The sequence below is a fragment of the Lygodium microphyllum genome, chromosome 2, assembly GCF_053477565.2.
Source record: "Lygodium microphyllum isolate KBCC chromosome 2, Lygodium_microphyllum_v1.1.10, whole genome shotgun sequence".
NCBI lineage: Eukaryota > Viridiplantae > Streptophyta > Polypodiopsida > Schizaeales > Lygodiaceae > Lygodium > Lygodium microphyllum.
Window position 1 is genome coordinate 93,646,952 of NC_141136.1, and position 20,514 is coordinate 93,667,465.

General features: G+C 41.6%; 1 protein-coding gene across 4 annotated transcripts in view; it reads left to right on the forward strand.

Moving 5' to 3' along the window:
* LOC148040030 (transcription factor GTE6-like) overlaps positions 1–18,644 on the forward strand; it is a 47,974-nt gene extending 29,330 nt beyond the window's left edge. For 3 of the 4 annotated variants that reach the window (XM_087696069.1, XM_087696077.1, XM_087696096.1), the window contains 6 exons: positions 16,292–16,369; positions 16,608–16,835; positions 17,333–17,443; positions 17,611–17,669; positions 17,768–17,915; positions 18,014–18,644. In XM_087696069.1, the coding sequence (XP_087552195.1) occupies positions 16,292–16,369; positions 16,608–16,835; positions 17,333–17,443; positions 17,611–17,669; positions 17,768–17,915; positions 18,014–18,142 (753 nt within the window). In that variant the 3' untranslated portion in view covers positions 18,143–18,644. The remainder of the gene's footprint in view (positions 1–16,291; positions 16,370–16,607; positions 16,836–17,332; positions 17,444–17,610; positions 17,670–17,767; positions 17,916–18,013) is intronic. The other variant, XM_087696087.1, reaches the window with a different exon arrangement.
* The last annotated feature ends 1,870 nt before the right edge of the window (positions 18,645–20,514 follow it).

The following is a 20,514-nucleotide window of genomic DNA, read 5'->3' on the forward strand; positions in this document are numbered from 1 at the left end:
CTTCATGTTTCTGCCCCAGGACAGCAGTTAACTTGCTTGCTCACTTCAGCCTTTCTCAAATCCCATTCTTCAAACCAGGCTGTGCAGCCTGTATTTGTGCCATGACAGAAGTAGGCCCTCCAGTTACTTCTTCAGGAGGTTCGCCAGTTTATACAGCAGATTTCCAGTAGTAGGTGGCAGTCATTTGGATGTGGTCTGAAGGGCAAATGGGATTTACAGGCTGGTTGCTCACTTCCTAGGTAGCTGCCAGACAGGCTTAGCCTGACTGCTGCCTGCACAACCTTTGGTGGCTTGGAGCTCGTGTCACAAGTTTCTGGATCTTTTCTGCTGCCAGCAGAGAGGCCCAAAAGGCTGTTGCATTCATACCATTTGGCTTGCTAACAGTGTCACAGGGATGTGAAATTTTGAGATGCTTTAATCTTGCCGATAACATTTGATTGCGTTACTAATCAAATGTGCAATGTTGTTTAGCACGTGTGATGCACATGGCGGTTATTTCATGGTAACAAGCCAAGGACCCTAAGGATGCAGTGGGTGTCAAAGGCAAAAGTTGTGACAAGTTATGCCGGTTAGGCTTCGGTATGGTTAGTTGGTGTCAATTTGGACCCTTGGATAGTTGTTTGGCCACTAAGTGTCAGTGGTGACACTAGGGATCGGACATTAATTAATTAGTTAATTAATGCCAGTCTAAGGGACAATAGAGGTTGGGGACCATTCCAAGTTGCAAATGGTGTGGCCAATTTAATTATGGATACACATATTTAATTTTGGGCAGGGTTAGAAGGGTTGAATTAATTTTCAGAATTATCTAATTCTGAAAACTAATCAAATGATTGGATAATACGAAAAATTGGGTTTAGAAGGCTACCTCTTGGCAAAAATACCCACACAAACTGAGAAAACGTTTTGTGGGGTGCTGAAGGGCATTTGGACTAGTTTTGCACCTTGTGAGAGCAAGGGAGAAGGTGCTGTAGATTAGAATTCAGACCAGTTTTCAGCCATACACCAGCTAGAGGCCCTAGGGGATCAAGCATCAGCAAGAGAAGGACCGTTAGGATCAAGCAACAAATAGTTTTGGGCCTCTTTGGCAGTGGGCGGCAACTTTAGGGCAAACCTGACATGTTGCAAGCAGAATTCTGCCATTTCTTGTGAGGAATTTGTGAATTTTCTCTCTTCGACATTCTCACCTATTTCAACCCATTCTCAGGAGATCTTAGCTTATCTCAGCCATTTGGAGCAAATCTCAGCTAGATTTGATGGACAACAGAGGAAATTATGTTGTAAACCCTAAATTTATGTAGAAATTAGGGTTTGGTAGCCACCTCGAGACTTGTGCCGTCAATACAAGGCATCTTACATTGAACTCAGCATCTAGAAATTGTGTATTCATTAGGAAATTTAGATGCAACCTTATCCATTGTGAATTTGGGGCAACATTTAGCCAGTTGGGGTCCAATTAGAGTAAGTCCTTGGTGAAATTCAAGGGGCAATTGGCCCATTTTGTGTGCTGATTGCATGCACAGCAAGGGGCTTTTGGATCAGCCAAGGAGATTGTGAAATCTCAGCTCGTATCCAATCAATTTTAATAAAGTTAAAGAAATACCAAAAGGGGCACCAATTTTGGGGCGAGCAGGCTATCTATTGTCCAAGAATTTTAAGGTAAAGTGTGCATTTCAATTTGTGATGATTTACTAATTGTTGTAATTAAGTGCTTGATCAAGAATTACCACCCTATCCTAGAAGGAAGGCAATCTATATTTCAAGGTTGAGGGTGACAAGTGTGTTTTGCTCATTTTATTTGTGGATGATCTTATCATTATAGGGAGCTCTACTCAGGAGTTTGATCGTGCTCAGGGGATTTTATGATAGGAGTTTGACATGATGGATCTTGGGGTCCTACACTTTTTCCTTGGTTTGGAGATCTATCAGATGGCATAGGGCTTTTTTTTTTGGCAGCACAAGTACATTATTGAACTTGTCTAGGAGTTTGGTATGGTCAATTGTCGGTCTATTTCTTGCCCATGGACCCAGAAGTCCAAGATTTTGGTTGCTAGAGCTGCCCTTACAGATGCTACCCATTATAGGTGTCTTGTTGGCTCCCTCATCTGGCTTATTCACACTCAGCTGAATGTTTTTTTTGTTGTGGCATTGTTGTCTTTTTTCATGAACACTCCCACTCTAGCATTGGAGAGCAACCTTTTGCATTCTTCATTATTTATAGGGGACTCGATCCTACGGGATCATGTACGGAGCAGGAGTTACTCTCTCTTGTTGGAGTGATTCTGACTGGGCAGATGATGAGGATTCGTGTCGGTCCACTATAAGTTGTGCCTTCTCCCTTGGATCGGGAGTTATCTTGTGGAGTAGCAAAAAGCAAGCTAATGTGGCTCTTTTTTCTGCAGAGGCAGAGTATTATGCATTATGTTTTAGAGCTATGGAGGCGGTTTGGCTTCCCCACATGTTAGCAAAGAACCTTGTGTTTCATGCTTGCATGAGCACATTGAGGTTTAGTATCACTATATTTGAGAGTGGATCGTGGATTCTGAGTTAGCGCTGGCCTATTGTGCCACGGAAGACAACATAGTTGATCTCTTCACGAAGCCTTTGTCCCAGATTTCTATGCTTCATCATATGAGGTTGTTAAGTCTTTAAACACTCCTAGGATCCGAGAGGGGGTGTTAGCCTACCTATGTTAGTTATGTTAATCTGTCATCTCGTGGTTGTGAGTTCCTGTCAGAATCTGATGGAGACATAGAAGCTTTGGCAATTTAGGTGCATTTTCTTTATTTGTCGGCTTCCTATGTGTATACCTAGACCAATTTTTGTTGCTTTTACCTGTTAGACATTGTCATTGTCATTTGGGATTTTTTTGGGTCTCCCCTATTTTTTCTTCAATGACTAATATTAAATGTTGGTCGGCCAACTTTTTGGACACTTACTGGTGCAGGTTGGCCAGATTTGGGTTTATAGGTAGCTCCCCTACTTGGCAGACACGCACACTCTTCAGTCTTCAAACTTCCCTTTACAAGTGCACACTTTGACTCTCTGTGTTTGGTGCTGTTATTGTCATGGTCTACAATACCTTGGACTCAACTTTTTGAACTTTCCCAATGACAGACAACTCTTCTTTGGGCGTACACGGATGAAAACCATGTCTCCCTCTTGGAAGATACGCTCTTGTCGTCCTAGATCAGCATAAGCTTTCTGACAGTCTTTGGTAGCTTGGATGTCTTGTCTGATAGTTTTGACTTGATCATCCATGTCTTCTAGTCGTCCAAGAAAACCTTCCCTCAGTTCATGACCCTCCGGTAAGAAAGCGGCGTGTCCTTGATATACCATCTTCTTTATGGTTCGTGACCTTTGGGAGTCTAACTGTGCTGTGGCCCACACAATGGACATGCATGATAACCTGAGGTAACCAGACCTGGTGCTCTCATTGATGCTTTGGGCTGCATGCAAGGACCGATTAGTTCATCATTCTTCTTTAGTTAGTGCAATATTTTTCCTTCATCTTTTGCTTCCTCTCTCTCTCTCTCTATGCTTCTCTCTACGTTCGTGTTTCTCTTCCATTGCACGTTGTCACATGGTCTATTAGTAGTCATGATTGTCATACCTTGTTATCTCTTGCATGTGAGCCCCAGTCTTAGATGAGGAGTATAGGAGCTTTGACCTGTTTGTCACTTGTTTTGACAGAGGAGGTAGCTCATTCTAGAGCACTCAGTTTATTGCCTTTCAGTGCATTTTCTCCTTGTCTTGGGATTTGGTGTGCATTTTCCGAGTAGTTTTGGCATTCGTCAGTTTGCCTTACTTGTTGGACATTGTCTACCTTTCTGGGAAATTTTTGAAGATTTTTTGGCATTTCAGCATTTAATGCTGGTTGGCCATATTTTTTGACCCCAGATTGTAGTTTGCTAGTTTTATTGGTTTGTGTCTATTAGTTAAGCACTTCTTCCACTCGGCAAACACATATCTTTCTCATTTCTTGGTAGGTGCACATTCCCGACTCTGCCATCTTCCTCCGTCTTTAGTGCAACCGTCATCATCAGCCTGATCTGGTGCCCTCACTAATGCCATGGGTTGCCTGCAGGGGCCGATCAGTCCTCCTTTTGTATTCAACATTCTTTCCTTGTTCATTGCAGATTTCTTTCTTCATTTCTTGTAGTCTCTCTCTGTTCCTTTGTCTTTGTGTTCATGTTCCTTCTTTCGTTGCACACTCTCATATGGTATCATCGCCTAAAAGAGAATCAAAGCTGTTTTCTCGCGGAGAAGACCACCCTCCTAGATTGCCAGGTGGTCTTGCCACATCAACATTGTTCTAAAAATGTAGGTTTCTTCTTGCAACATGCGATAGATTCTTTGTGCTGCAAGTGACAATATTTCTCCTCTAGGCTGATCCTCTATATCAACCGACTTGTGATCCTGTAGCTGTTCTCTCTTGTTTTGGGATTACCTACTGCCAAGCCTATCGCAAAACATAAATTTCTTGTGGGTGTCTTGTAGGATTTTGAAGATGTCTTACAATCAGTTTTGTGGCTTTGATGATAGAGATGAGGAGCCTTCTTAGCACTTCTTCGAACATTAGCGAGATTATCACGCGGATCATGATGAATGGAGATCATCTAGCCTGTTTGCTAGGGAACCCTCTTCTCCCCGTTCTCTCCATGTCTCATAGAAGGCCCATTTAGCAGCTAGCATCTATATGCCATCCATTGCACCCTCTATATAGGTGTATGTATTCCCTTCTTTACCCAAAGAAGACCGGCTTGATGGTTCAAACTACTCGCTTTGGTCGTGTAAGGTGGAGTGTATCCTTTAAAGTACGGGGGAGTTTCGAAAACGGGGAAAATGGAATTGAGAAAAATCGGAGTTTCGGAGTTTTGACCAAATTTTGGAAATGGAAAAACGGCGTTTCGGATTGTACGTTAAAATAAATACAGTATTATGTGGATATGGAAATATATTAATGCCTACAATAACATGTACCCAAATTTCATATAAAACTTTTGAGTTCATGTCATATGATTGCAATTATGATTCATTACACATGTCATGACTCATGAGTGAAGATTGAAGAGTCAAGATTCAATGGTTGAAACTTAAGACAGCTTAACACAATTAAGACTCAATTTTCAAAACTTACGGCAACAAAATGAATTATAATTTATGACTTATAAATCATCTATGATCTAAAGAGTAGTGAAGACTGATATGAAGAACAGTGGAGATTGACATCAATAACAATGGAACAAGAATCAAGATGCATAATAAGTGACATCAAGATACGATGATATATGTAACTACGTCATGTGAATAAATTCTCAAAACTCCAAAGTCCAGTGAGCATTGAGCACTGAGCACTGTGTACTAGTCCCTAGACTCTAGTAACTATTGAGTAATAAGTATCAACATCAATGAACAACTCGCAATTGTAGTTTGGACAATAAGGCCTGGTGTCTATGTTGGGAACACATGCCAAGTGGTCTTTCACGCGCGTTATGCTCCCCGATTTCTCCAATTTACAATAGTTGCACCGCCACTTCATTGATCCGACGGAGTCCTCGTATCTCTTGATTGGAGTGATGTGTCTCTAATATGGATCTGGTGCCATGATTAGCCTTTAGGTAATGAGGAGGAGGAGGAGGAGGAGGAGGAGGAGGAGGAGGAGGAGGTGGTGGCTGCGGTGGCGGTGGCTTTGGCAACAGTAGCTGAAGTGCCCCGAAATGGACCGAAGGATGCTGGAACGCTGGTTTGCCGTTTCCGTTTCGGTCCGAAACGGCTGGTCCGTTTCGGCAGTCCCAAAACGCCGTTTCAGGATACTATACTATCCTTGATACCTTTGATCTTTGGAAGTCTGTTACCCATCCTATTCCCTATCCAATGGAGGATTCCACCATTGGATCATTAATGGATCATGCGGCCTTGTGGGATCAGCTCAACTCTAAAGCCCGATCTTTCCTCTTTATGAGCTTATATGATTTTATCCTAGTGCATGTGTAGGTTGCAGAAAACAGCAGAAGTGTGGACAAAGCTTGTTTCTTTGTACCATCAGAAGACATCTGCCCATTGGATTATGTAGTGACCGGGAGAGACAAAGATCGAGGCAATCAGTGTTCGTTACGCGGCAATGAGACAGAGTGAGAGAGAGCAGATTAGAGTGTGTGCACGGTTTGTGAGTACAATGATAAGTGTACCACTTAGGTTTTTTAGATAGATATATATGTGTAAGTATAAGTGCTAAGGGTGTGTTCACACTCGAGCACATTAAAAGACACGAGGACCTTTATTTTCAACAACCTCCTACCTAAAGACAATGTGCCTTAAGAGGAGAAAAGAATCAGCTAAGTCTAGGTATCTACAAAGTTGAAATCCATATGTCTATCCAGCTCTCATCATCTGTCGGCAATGAGCAAACCGCTCTGCTGGAAGACTCTTTGTGAGAAGGTTTGCAGGATTATCATCTGTATGCACTTTGACAAGCTCAATGCTCTTGCTATCAAGTACATCTCTAATGAAGTGGTACTTCACCTATATGTGCTTCGTCTTTGCATGAAAGACAGGATTCCGTGCTAGCATGATAGCACTTTGACTGTCACAATGGAGAACATGTAACTTTGTAATGCCATGCTCTCCTACCGGATGTGAAAGTCATAAAGCCTCCTTGCATACCTTAGTGGCAGCCACATACTCTGCTTGTGTGTAGTGGACAATGCAACAGACTTTTGTAGCCTGGAAATCCAAGAGACTACTCCTCCTGTGAAGGTAAACACATACCCAGAAGTGGACTTTCTGCAATCCGCATGACTAACATAGTTTGTATCCGTAAACCAACAACAGATGCCTTCTGCTTTCCAAAGCAGATGCACAACTCCTTTGCGCCTTTGAGGTATCTCATAATATCTTTCACTGCTTCCCAATGCTTTTTAGGGTTTGCCATGTATCTGCTAACCACTCCCATTGCAAAGGCAATGTCAGAACGTGTAGCGACCATAGCGTACATCAAACAACCAACATCTGAAGCATATGATATCTTGGCCATTTCAGCCTTCTCATCATTAGATGTCGGGCTGTCCTCTGCACTGAGTTTCACATTGGGAGGCAATGGAACCCCAATTGTTTTCCCCCCCATATTGAAACACTGCAAAACCTTGGAGATATACTCTTGCTCAGATAGATACAGAAATCCTTTGGACCTATCTCTGAGTATTCACATGCCAAGAATGTGATTTGCATCACCAAGATCCTTCATGTCAAAGCTGCCATGAAGACTTTGCTTCAGTGAGTCCAAGGCACGAGTATCCCTATCAGCAATCAGCATGCCATCAACATACAGAACCAAGATAATCAGACTGCCATCCGCTACCTTCTTAGTGTACAAGCAATGATCCACTTGACTTGTATGGAAACCTTGAGATTGCATAAATGTATCAAATTTATTATATCATTCTCTTGGTGCTTGTTTCAGCCCATACAAACTCCTTTTCAGTTTACATACCATCTTTTTTTTCCCTTTTGCCACACACCCTTGAGGCTACTGCATATATATGTCTTCATACAGATCACCATGTAAGAATGCAATCTTTATATCCATTTGTATGAGCTCCATATCTTCAGCTGCAACCAAGCCTAAAATGCTTCTCAAGGTAGTCATCTTGAGTACAGGGGAGAAGATCTCATCAAAGTCAACTCCATGTTCCTGCTTGTACCCCTTCGTAACCAATCTTGCTTTTTACTTTGGTGAGGAACCAGAAGTGACCTTCATCTTGTAAACCCATTTGCATGGAAGTGTTTTCCGCCCTTTAGACAACTGCACCAAGTCCCAAGTGCCATTTTTCTCAAGAGATTTCATTTCTAACAACATGGCTTCATACCATTTCTTGCTGTCCTGCCTATCCATTGCTTCTGTGAAGCAAGACCGTTCACCAGAGTTTGTCAACATGACATAATCAGCGACATTGTTTGCACCAAGAACAAATCTATCAGGTTGTCTAGTAGCCCTAGACAATCTCCTAACCCAATGATCATTGTTTGCTGGTTGTTCTTGCAAATTTCCATTTTCAGCATGCTGTCCTGGCATTTCAGCCTGCAAATCAGCGTTAACAGCTTGCTGTCCTGGTTGTTCTTGCACATGTAGTGGCTCATTATCATGGGCAATGGCTGGCTGATCATTTCCAGCATTATTTTTTGCATTTACAGGTTCATTTACAGCAAGTATTTGCTGCTGTACAACGGGCACATTTTGCTGTCCAAAAGGTATTTCTTCCCGGAATACAACCCTACGGATCTCCTCAGTCTTTTCGGGCTGTTTATGCATGCGATCTTCCGGGAAGATAACATTATTGCTGCGTACTACTTTTCTTTTCTCGGGATCCCACAATCTATACTCCATTTCACGCTCGTCACCATATCCTAGGAAAATGCATTTATAGGACTTTGGCTCAAGTTTGCTATGTTTTTCTTTACGAATGTGCACAAAAGCCTCATAGCCAAACACTTTCAGGTGAGCATATAAAGGTGGCTTGCCCGACCATGCTTCTTGGGGAACTCCCCTCTCCCCCCCTTCCTCCCCAAAGATCTGTTTGGTGATCGATTAATTAAGTGTACGGTTGTCATAATAGCCTTTGCCCAAAAACCATGGGGTAATGCAACATGAAACAACATCGTACGGACCTTATCTTGTATGGTCCGATTCATATGCTTTGCAACTCCATTTTGGGGTGGATTATGAGGGGCAATAAGTTTCCTCTTGATCCCTTTGCTGTAACAAAATGGCTTAAAGGCCTTGGACACATATTCCCCACCATTGTCAGAGCGAATACACTTAAGTGTCTTATCAGTCTGATTTTCAGCCAAAGCCAATAATTTTTTAAACTTGTCAATCACTTCATCTTTGCTACGAATAGGATAAACCGATATCTTATGTGTAGCATCATTGACAAAGGTGACAAAATATTTCTTTCCCCCTAAAGATAATCCTGGCATCTGACATACATTTGAATGTACTAACTCTAGAGGAGAAGATTTCAATGAAAGAGACTTTTTATGAGACGTCTGCGCATGTTTACCATAAATACAATGATCACAATGCTTAAAATCAGCATAATGAAGACAAGGCAAGTAACCCAAACGCGAAAGTATTTTCATTCCAGTTTGACTCATGTGTCCCAACTGGCCATGCCACAATGAAACACTTGGTTGCTCGGTCACGACAACAATATGATCATCTGTCTTCTTGCCCTTTCCTTTCTCTTTCTTCTAGTTGTAGTAGTCACGTTTAAAGTGACCCTTCTTGCCACAATGATGGCATTCAACATCTTTGCCACTTGGTTTACTGCGTCCCTTGCTATTAGATTTGCCTTTCTGTTGTGATCCGCCCCTAGTATGCAAAGCACTAGAAGGCTTACTGGATGCATTGTTCTGCCAATTTATTTCTTCCATGAGTAGAGCACTCTCTACGTCAACATACAAAAGAATTGCATTGGAATTGCTCATGGCAGTTCTGAATGTAACCCAACTCTTTGGAAGAGTGCAAAGCAAGAACGTAGCCTTAAATTCTTCATCAATCAAGAACTTCAAGGCAACTGGCTGGCTGAAAATGGAGTTAAACTCACTAAAGTGAGTAGACATTGCTATACCCTCTTTCATATGCAAATCCATAAGCTTTTTCAGCCAATACACTTTGCTTGCAACACTCTTCTGTGCATATAGTTCTTTCAATCGAGTCCATATAGCATATGCAGAATCCAAACCTTCAATGTTAAACAGTAAACTATCAGAAATTGATAGCTAAATGGTTGAGCATGTAAGCTCATTTAACTCATCCCAATCATCCTGCTCCATGTCTGGGGGCTTTGCCCCTTTGGTTTTGATCGGCTTTGCTTGCTTCTTTTGCAACAAGATATTGTAGCACTGTTTTTGCCAAACTGCAAAGTTATGTGCTCCTTTAAGCTTCTTTATGTGCATGAGATTATTGCTGTCATTGCTGCGAGCCATGATAATCAGCCCAAATGTGACAAAAAAATTCAGCAAATACAAGCCTAAACTGTCACACAAGTGACCAAGGTACAAACAAGTACCAACCAACAATAAATGACCCTGTAGAAGCAGAGATTTCAGATCTATAATTAAATTTTCAAAAGCACCAAATCATGTGCTATTGCATTCCACAACCACAATGGCAAAGGAAGTTTCAAGAAAAAATTGATTTTAAAAGAAAATTGTGATGGGGTCCGTTGACCTACTCGACTGTGCCGCCACGTGTTCGTCGTCAGCGCTGTTCAGCTTGCCTCAAGTCCCGTTTCCCATCAGTGTTCGTGAAGGCCGATGTCTGTTAGGCCTGTTGTCCCGTTGCGTAGTCGCTCGTCGGCGTAGCCTGCTCGCCTGCTAGTCGTTTGTCAACTGGTCCCGTTACGCCTGCTGTTGCCCGTCACGCTTCTGCACCAGTTGACTGTCTCCTCTGCTCTCGAGTCTGCCTGCAACTTCCCCACATCTATCGACTGTCGATTGCTGCTCGTCAAGAGTACCTAGGACTCTTGCAACACCTGAGCTATCTCTTGCCTGCTTTGATACCAGTTTGTAGTGTTCGGGAGGCACGAAGACTGAGGCAGTCATTGTTCGTTATGCGGCAGCGAGATAGAGAGTGAGAGAGAGCAGAGTAGAGAGTATGCACGATTTGTTGGTACAATGATGAGTGTATCACTTTAGATTTTTTAGATAGATATATATGTGTAAGTACAAGTGCTAAGGGTGTGTTCATACCTGAGTACATTAAAAGACACGAGGGCCTTTATTCCCAACAGATTACTCTCAAAAAGAAATTACGAATGCTCGCTGTTGATGACTCTTTCATAAAGGATCATATTAACAAGTTGGAGGATATGAGGGATGAGCTTGCGTCCCTTGGTAGGATGATCTCTTTAGAGGATATAGCCATGATTCTTTTGACTCAACTGCCATCTCCTCGGTGTGATGTCTTTTACACGAGTCTTTTTATATGGAGGATCCGTGAGAAGCTTCTATGGGAGAGGCTTGCCCGGCTTGTTTTAGAGCATGGCAAGTGCGCCAAAGAGGTTGCCAGTGGATCCACCTCCACCAAAGCTTTTGTTGCAAGTTTGGGAGGGGGGAAGAAGAAGAAAGAGAAGTGAAAGGCTAAACGACAGGAGGGTTTTTCAAGATTCAACTCTGATTTGTTAGAGAAGCCTACATGCCCATATTATGAAAAGGGGATACATCCGAAGAAGAAATGTTGGGAGAAGTACTAACCTTCATTCGGGAGGGAAGGATGGAGCTAAAACATCCAAGCCTTCTACCTCTACTCTAGCAGTCACCCATGAGTCAATGTTCTTTTATATTGTTGACTTGAAGGAGCCTTCTTCAATGATTTGCCTCGTCTTCTGAGAGGCCTTGGCTGTTGATAGTGGAGCTTCTAGTTTTACGACTCCACGAGGTGATCTGTGGTAGGATCTATGTCCTTCTGAGGATTTAGTCACTATTGGTAACATTGTTTCAGTGCCCATTAGTGATGTTGATACTTTGCCTTTCTTTCTTAACCGTGCTTTGAGCTCCCTTTTACAAGCTCTTTATGTTGTGGACTTAGGCTTTCGACTCCTCTCAGTTTATGGCCTTATTAAGCATCGTACCTAGGTTCAGGGTCATCACGTCTGATGGCGTCTGATTAGTACAGTCCGATGCTAGTACGGTACTAATCGGACTAATAAATCTTAGACTTATGTTCGATGTTACGTCCGATGAAAGAAAAAATATATATGATTTTAAGTCTATGCGTAATGTTTGGACTTAAAAGTTAAAACATAAACTTAGAGATTCAAGTCAAAAGTGCAAAAGAGAGTTGAAACAAGACTCAAGAGTGTAGCATGAATAATGAAACCAACAACTTTATTTTGAGCTAGATGTGCAATCTCATGCAAAAAGTATACAAAAATGGATTGAGATAAGAGCCATCACCCATGGCTTAAGTCGAATCAAGATACATGATTACTCTAAGTGCTTATATCACTCTCGGCATCGAAGGTGGAAGAATCCTCGTCATCGCTTGAGAAGCCATCACCCTCCTCAACAAAATCACCCTCACTAATGACATTGCCCTCGTCATCATACTCGGGCTCTCTAAGCTCAAGGTGAGAGGCAGTGATAGGTATGTCCTCTTGGCCGAACTAGGAGTACTTCTCGAGCCACTCCCATGTCTCGTGTAGTATCTAAGGGTTCCGCAAGCATCACGAGCAGTTGATGTGGATGCGGAAGTAGAAGCTTCATTGCTACCGGCACGAGGGTGAATAACAACATGGGCACGGCGCGCACGAGTGCGAGAGACCCGCGGGTTTACTCCTCGAGCTCCAAGTAAAGCTCCCTAAAGATTTGCTCCTTCTCTAAGTCTGTCTTGCGAGTCACATTTTTAAGTGTGCTAGTAAAGATCTTGAGTGAATCCACATTTATCTATACATTTAAAGAATGGAAAACTTAGATTAAACAAATGAAACTTCTCTAAATATATTTCATAATCTATGAATAAAGTAATGAACTAAAAAGTATAAAAATTGGATATACGATATCTGTCTTGCCATAGATATCTCATACATGTTGCATAGCATGTGCAAATTGGAGGGACAATAAATTAGTTGCTTCAATTGTCGTGTGCTAAGCTTATTAGGAAATTTGGTGTGTATGAGGGAATAGGCGGACTAATTCCTCTCATTTGCACCCGACGAACAATCTAAACCATGTGAAAAAAAAGTAAGTTTAAACTTTAAACTTACAAAGTTATAAGTTGTAACTAGAATTAAATGAAAAAAGAGAAGAGATTTTCAAACCTGTGCAAGAATGCATAAGGCCACTCTTTGGAGGTGAGACAATCGGTAGCTAAATGACTTTCATAAAAAAAGGGGCTTTATCAATGATTCCCGCTTCTAACAAATGGTAGATGCGAAAGTGGTGCCCCTTTGATCACTATCATTGATGAGCTCTTGGAGGAAGGCACTATGGTGCTCTTCCGTCAAAGCCTTTGGAAGAAAGACATCACGATTGGCAAGGACATTGGCATCCATGAAGAGAGGGTTTTTTGAAGGCGGGATGCAAGGGTGCCACAAACTCATGTATGGGTCGCTTCATCCACTCCTATCTTTTCTTTGTCAAAAATAGAATGTAATTTCTTTTAGGGGTGGTATCCAAGATAGCACTACAATAGGTATAAGATGATAGAGATTTAGAGGGAGTTTTAGAGGTGAAATTTGAAAAGAAGAGAGTGTGAGACAATATGAATTATAGATTCTAAAACTAAAAAGAAGCATGAATCATTAAAAAAAAAAGAAATAAAAACAATACCATGAAGAAGAGGCCTTCCCATCCAAGATGGTTGATGATTGTATCTCCTCCATCGTATCTTCCATAAGATGATAGAGGAGGCTATACTAGCCCTCTCCATGTCCGTCATGTGAAGCACCTTGTAGATGGGAGTGATGGCAATGACAATGCCTCTCATATCTATCCAAAATTCCTCCTTTAAGCAAAGCCTTTGAATAGCCCTTGCTTTCACTTGGCTTGATGTGGACTCCCCTTCAAGTCGCTTCTTAAACTCATCTGACACAATCGTCTTTTGTAGCTTATTGTGAACATCATAGAGTCGCTCGAGGAGAAGTCACATGACTGCAAACCAAGTCTTCGAGGGCTTCTTCAACTCCAAGTCCGAGTATGAGCGATAAATTGCGAGAACTCAAACCTTGGAGTTGACAAAGCCAATGATTATGCAAGTATCGTTGACAATCCTTGCCACCTACTCCAGCTTGCCTACATCTTCCATAAGAAAATCTACGCAATGTGTAGCGCATGGTTTTTGTACTATGGAAAGAAACTCGGTCTCAAGTTTCCGCCCCATAGATGCATAATTTGAGGCATTGTCCGTAACAACTAGCACCACATTTTGCGGCCCAACCTACATGATTATATAGGATGAAATTAGAATAAATTTGGGAGGTTAAAAGAAAAGAGAGATTACAATATAATGGATTTAGAAGCATTACCTAAACAATGGCTTGCCGTATGTGCCAATACATGAATGAGCTCGTGGTTCTCATTCCCCTTGTGTCCACATCCACTGCTCGTAGGAAGTATGTGCCAAGTGGGAAAAAGACGAGGATGTCGATGATCCCGCTTTTTTGCGGTCACTCCATTCATCGGATACAATAGAGCATCCATACTTCACCCAACTGGCATGCACGGGCTCAAGGGACTTATCAATGCTCTCTCTCTCTCTCTCTCTCCTCATCGAGTTTCTTGGTACACACGTCATTGTACGTGACACCATACCATCCCTTGCATGGACCACCGGCGACGGTGGCTTTCACCATGCACTTCCATCGATCCACTTTGAGAATAGGGAAAGAGAGATTGCACTCAATTATGGTGTGTGCAATCTCTATTTCTGCTTGCCCTTGCCTCTCCTTGAGAAAGAAGAGAGGACCGAAAACTTACCCCATTGCTTGAGAGTGGCTTGTCTCTTGGGCATAGGTGTATCACTCGAGTGGCTTTTCCTAGATGGGATAGAAGAGGCCCCTTCAACGGAGGAAAGCGAGACAGTTGGAGAGGGATCGTCTTCCGCATGCGAGACCTCATGATTGGGAGAGATCACCTCCTCACTTGCCCTTGAAAGGCCTTTGCATCGCTTCAATGACAAGTATTTCCGACGATAATCTTCATAGACATCGTCGGGGATAGTGGGGTATGGTGTGCTCTCCCCTCCTAATTTGCAAAGGCGGATGAGAAGGCGAGTGATGGATGAGATTTGGAACTTTGGGCAATACTTGCATTGCTACTTGTAAGTGTTGGATTTCTTCTTCACTCATTCAAAGTAGGCACAATGCAAGTGAAAGACCTCATGGAGAGGGGGTACCATTGATGATGTATAGAGAGAGCCTAGAGGGTCACGGGTGGAGGGTGAGATGATTGAAGAAAGGAGTGGAAAGGGTAGAGAGCTTAAAGGAGTAGAGTACTTGAGGGAGTAGAGAGAGGCTAGAGCTTGATGGAGGAGGAGGTTGGAAGGGTTGAGAGGTTAAGGGAGGACTCGAGGAGATAGCTTGAGAAAGTAGGAAGGATGGAGAGCTTGAAAGGAGGAGGAGGGATGGAGAACTGGAAAGGATGAATGCGATGGTGGGGGAGGGGAGATTTTTATAGAAAGGGAGAGTGCTTTGGGTTTTAGGGTTGAGAGAGAGAGAGAGAGAGAGAGAGAGAGAGAGATTTCAAATTCTGAAATTTGAAATATCTCTCTCTGCTATTCTGTCATCTATTCCAACCCATCCTCAAAAGATCTCAGCATATCTCAACCATTTGGAGGAGATCTCAGCCAAATTTGGTGGATAGTAGAGGAAATTTTGCTGTAAACCCTAAATTTATGCAAAAATAAGGGTTTACCACGTGAGGACCTATGCCATCAGTAGAAGGCGTCGTACACTAAATTCAGCACCTGAAATTCGTGGATTCATCAAGGAATCTAGATGCCAACCCATCCATTGTGAAGTTGGGGCAGCATTCGGCCAGTTGGGGTACAATTAGAGCAAGTCTTCAGTGAAATTGAAGGGGCAATTGGCCCATTTTGTGTGCTGATTGCACATACAGCAAGGGGCTTTTGGATTAGCCAAGGAGATTGTGAAATCTCAGCTTGTACCCAATCCATTAGTCAATGAAGTTAAAGAAAGGCCAACAAGGTGTCTATTGTCCAAGAATTTTAGGGTAAAGTGTTCATTTCAATTTGTGGTTATTTACTGATTGCTGTAATTAAGTGCTTGATTAGGAATTACCACCCTATCCGAGAAGGAAGGCTGGTTTCACTATGTGCCAGATTCCTCATTCCCGCAGGTGATCCATATCCTTGTGCCTATTGCCACTATGCCATGTGGGTATCTGTACAGCCTAAATCATTTCATTTCCCCTTGGGCTAGCCGTAAGCTTTGGGGATTGTCTTCTTTGTTAGTGTCCTTTCCTGACCAATGGTTCTTATCCTGAACAAGGAAAACAGGTCCAGAATATGATGACCAAAGGTAGGGATTGCTGCTGTTTTCATGACTGCAAGTGAAAACTTTGTGTCTGTTTTTGTTGACATCTGGAGATAAATCCTTTGGGAAGTCTTTGCAAAGTGTTATGGGTGCATGGTTTTTCAAATATGTCTCCAAGTAGCAATTTGAAATTTGTATATGCAGTCTATGGACTCAGAGATATGTGTTGGCATACTGCAGACATCGACTATCCTCGGCTGCTATACGTACTAATGGGAGTTTGTGGTGTTCAGCTCATGCAGCACAAGTGGGCCTGGCCATTTTTGCAACCTGTTGATGTGAAAGGTCTCCAACTGCATGACTATTACAAAGTAATATCTCTTTCCAATCTCATAAAATGCTCAGTAAAATAGAAGTTAGATGTCAGCTTTCTCAAGCTTAAAATGCTTTTGACCTCCATCCAAGTCTGGAAGGTCAACTCAGTTCTAGATGAAGCTTTTCTTATCTTGTAAGATGAACTACCTTGCTAGACAGGAAAAGCTACTTTGGATTGTATTTTGTGTTCTCCTGCCAAGAAGTAATTCTTTTTGTTCCAAATTATGTGTTCAGGTTATCAGAAAACCTATGGATCTTGGTACAATAAAAAGCCGCTTACATGCCAAAGATGGTACTGGATATAGACATGTTCGAGAAATGTGTGAAGATGTGCGACTTGTTTTTCGAAATGCCATGTTATACAATGAGTCTTGGACCGATATTTTTAAAATGGCAAAAACATTGTCGCAGAAGTTTGAAGAGAAATGGAAGTCGCAGATTGAACCAAAATTACTTGAAGAGGTAAGTCTAGGTTCATTACATTTTTGAAAATGTTGCAAGTTGCCTGCTTATTTTTGCATTCTATTTCATTTTCCTTTTTTCTTGGGAGCAGTCTTCCTGATTTGCTTTTCAACAGGAAACATGTGCACCTTTCTTTCTCCTTCAGTAGTTCAAATTCACTTATTTATTCTCAAGCATAGAAGAGAGTCACTTCTTTATTCTGTAGATGGTCAGCTTGTATTGCAAATTCAACTTGACATGATGTCATCTGTCTCTTCTTATATAGCCTTCTTAATCTCGTGTTGCCAAACTTCTGAGCCCTGCATTGTGTTTGGCATCATCATGTCTAGATCTTAGTTCTCTGTTAGAATGTTTTGGTATTTTCTCAGCTCATTTGCACTTACTGTATTGCAACCCTTCCCCTTCATTATAGCTGGCTTCTGGATGCTTAGTTATCCTGTTTGAAGCGTTATACAGTAATAACTGGCACATTCACTATCAAGGTTGGTGTTTGTCAGGAGGAGAGATCCTCTGAAGATCAACCAGGGCGGTATTTGTCAGAGATTGCTGAGTTGCATGCGGCAGAAGAGCAGGCAGCCAAACAATTTACCGAGGAAGTATGTGCTCAGGTATTTAGTCAAAGAGGGTCTAGATGGGTACCATAAAGTGTTTAAGACTTGTGTACTGCTTTCTGTTTAGCATTGCCAGCATGCTGGATTGTATTATGGCCCAGAAGGGGCATGGAAAGTCTTTTATAGGTATTTCAAATTTTAATAGATTTTTGTGTGGATACCAGCTTCAAGATGCTGAGAGGCAGCTGGAAGGATTTATCAGGAAATTACTGCAAAACTGCAGGTTTAAATAAATTGAGCCTTATATTGAGCATCTATAATCATGTTCTTATTTATTTGTTTATTTGTTTATTGGAAAAACCAACTTGAGTTTTCATGTAGGAGAATGAGAGAGGACGAAAAACGAGAGCTTGGTCAAAAATTTTGTGAACTACCCCCTGCCAATTTGAACAGGGCTCTTGAGATCTTGTCTGCGGCCAATGTCTTCAAACCAGCAGCAGATAGGATCGAAGTTGATTTTGAAGCTCTTGTAGGTTTGAACTTCGTATGGCATGTTGTGCATGAAGTAACATCAAGTGCATGCTTATATCTCTGTTTGTCACTTGCCTTATCAATCATTTTCTGCAGGATCAGGCCACCCTATGGAGACTACATTTCTACCTAAAGTTGCTTGGAAATGCTAGAACTGAAAGAGGCACACGGAACAGGTCAGCAGAGGCAGAGAGTGTCGCTGCAGAACCCAGTCATGCTGCATGATAATTTGTTTTGAGCATGATGACTAGCTGAAGGTAGGTCACTTGATGTGTCAAGGAGACAGGTTGACAACTTTGCATCCTGAAAATGTCATGCTTTTTTGTCCCAAAATTATAGCATGCTTGAGTCACTGCAGCAGATGTGTGCCGTGGTGATGTACATTATGAAGATAGCTGTATGATAATGTGGGCACGAGCATGACAAGTCTCCATTATGCTGCAACTGTAAAAAAAGTAAAGCACAGGGCCCTGCCCAATCAAGATGAGCTCTGAGATGCCTTGACAGCAGGTAGTCTGGGTAAGGCCACTGTACAATTCAAACCCCAACTGTAAATGTATTGGGGGTTTTCTTGCTAGATTTCAGCTGAGCATTATCCCAGTTTTGAAAGTAGTCCATATGGAAATTTCACATGTATGTCAAATGGCGGTGACTGCTGCTGAAGTTACAAGGTCTGTGTTCCTGTATTAATTTCTGGAGCAATCTCTCAGTTCTACGTGTATAACAAGGTGGAGTGTGTATTTTATGGCGAATTGTTAGACTCTGTTATTAAGCTTTTGTCTTCAAGCAAGGCATTTTCTCAAACTTTGCCTGGGCTTTGTATCTTTCTGTTTTCTGGAGCGTTGGGATTATATATAGATGCTTCTTTCGTGTGCCAAGGTGCTTAGTGCTTGGTGGAGTTGGAAGAAAAGTAGGCAATAGAGGTGGCTACAATTACGATTGAAGTTGAAGTCAACAACCAAAGTGCAGGAGGTATAGGAGATCAAAATAAAGGAGGTAGCCTAGAAAGGTACGACATACACCACTATTTTTAGTAGTTAATGAAACTACATTGCAAAAGATTGCACTCCATGCATGTGTTGGAGGCCTCTTGATAGATGGCATAAAGAAACACAAGAAACTAGATAAGATCACTGAGCATGTACGAAGTCATACGTTCTAGAGACAATGCCGATAGTGGAAGAACAAGGGTTCAATTGGGTGGTGCCATCATGCGGTCTTACTAAGCAAGGGAAGAATCAACAAACTTTGGAGTTTGAATACACAAAATATAAAATTGAAGCATGAAAGCAATCAAATTGTTTTAGGAGAACGATAAATCATGGATGAATTTACAAACACACAACTTAAAACATGACACATGAAATCACATGATGAAGGTGGCTAGTAAAGAGGGTAAATGTGTAGTTTATTGAGGTGGCAAAGCCATCATAGAGAATTCTAAAAAGTTTATTAAATTGTTGGAGGGTCATGAATATATTTGAACACTTCTTATGGATTTTGAAATTGGGTTTTCTTTTCGTGCCAATCGTATTCCAAGTGGATTGTAGCTTAAATCCTAATGTCTCTCTTTGTCATTTGGACCCCACACACACACACACACACACACACACACACACACACACACACACACGTGTACATGTGAGGGTGCACTTTGCTTATCTATGCATATATCAATAATGTAGATGGTTATGGGTTCTTCCTTTTGAGCTTCAGTGCTTGAATTAATTCATTCTTACTATGTTGAGGATTGAGTCTATTTCTTGCGTCATAGTAGAGTAGTAAAAAATGAGCATTTTTTGTCCTTTGTGCATTGTATCTTGGCTAAAACCCAAAGTGCTTAGAATAATGGAGATGAGTGTAGGGTTTATCATTCAAGTAGGAATATCAAGTAACATTGTATCTCTAACAAATGCGTTTAGAGAGTCTATGTAGAGATAGAGCATATAATTACCTTTTATTTGAGACTATTTTCAAAAAACAAATAAAAAATTGCAAGTCTAAGTAATGATGTATTCATTTTTTCCAATTGAATACTTGTAGCTCTTCTATCACTCCTCTCAAAGTTCAAACTCTCTCTTTCAATTTCTCAAAGTGGTTCTATGTACCATGGAATGAATAAGCTCACTCATTTATCTTTTCTTTGAATATCAGCGATGTATATGTATGTAGGCACACCCATGTGCATACGTGTGTGCATGTGTACACACACACACACACACACACACACACACACACACAATGAGAGAGAGAGAGAGAGAGAGAGAGAGAGAGAGAGAGAGAGAGAGAGAGAGAGAGAGAGAGAGAGAGAGAGAGAGAGCCTAGTTCTCTATATATCTATGCGATCCATTAAAGAGAGAAGAAAACAATGCATGGGAATGTATTGACATCACAATATCTTAGAGACCTCTCTTACCAAGGTGAATGCATGCTTAGTTGAGCTAGAAGCAAAAGTTAGAGATACAACCAAATGTAATCACTAATAAGATTGAAACCTAAGTCAAGGAATTGGCAACAAGAGTACTAGAATACATACATAAGGCCGATTGAGACAAGGAAGGAGGCAAATAAACTAGGCATGACATACATTTTTTTAG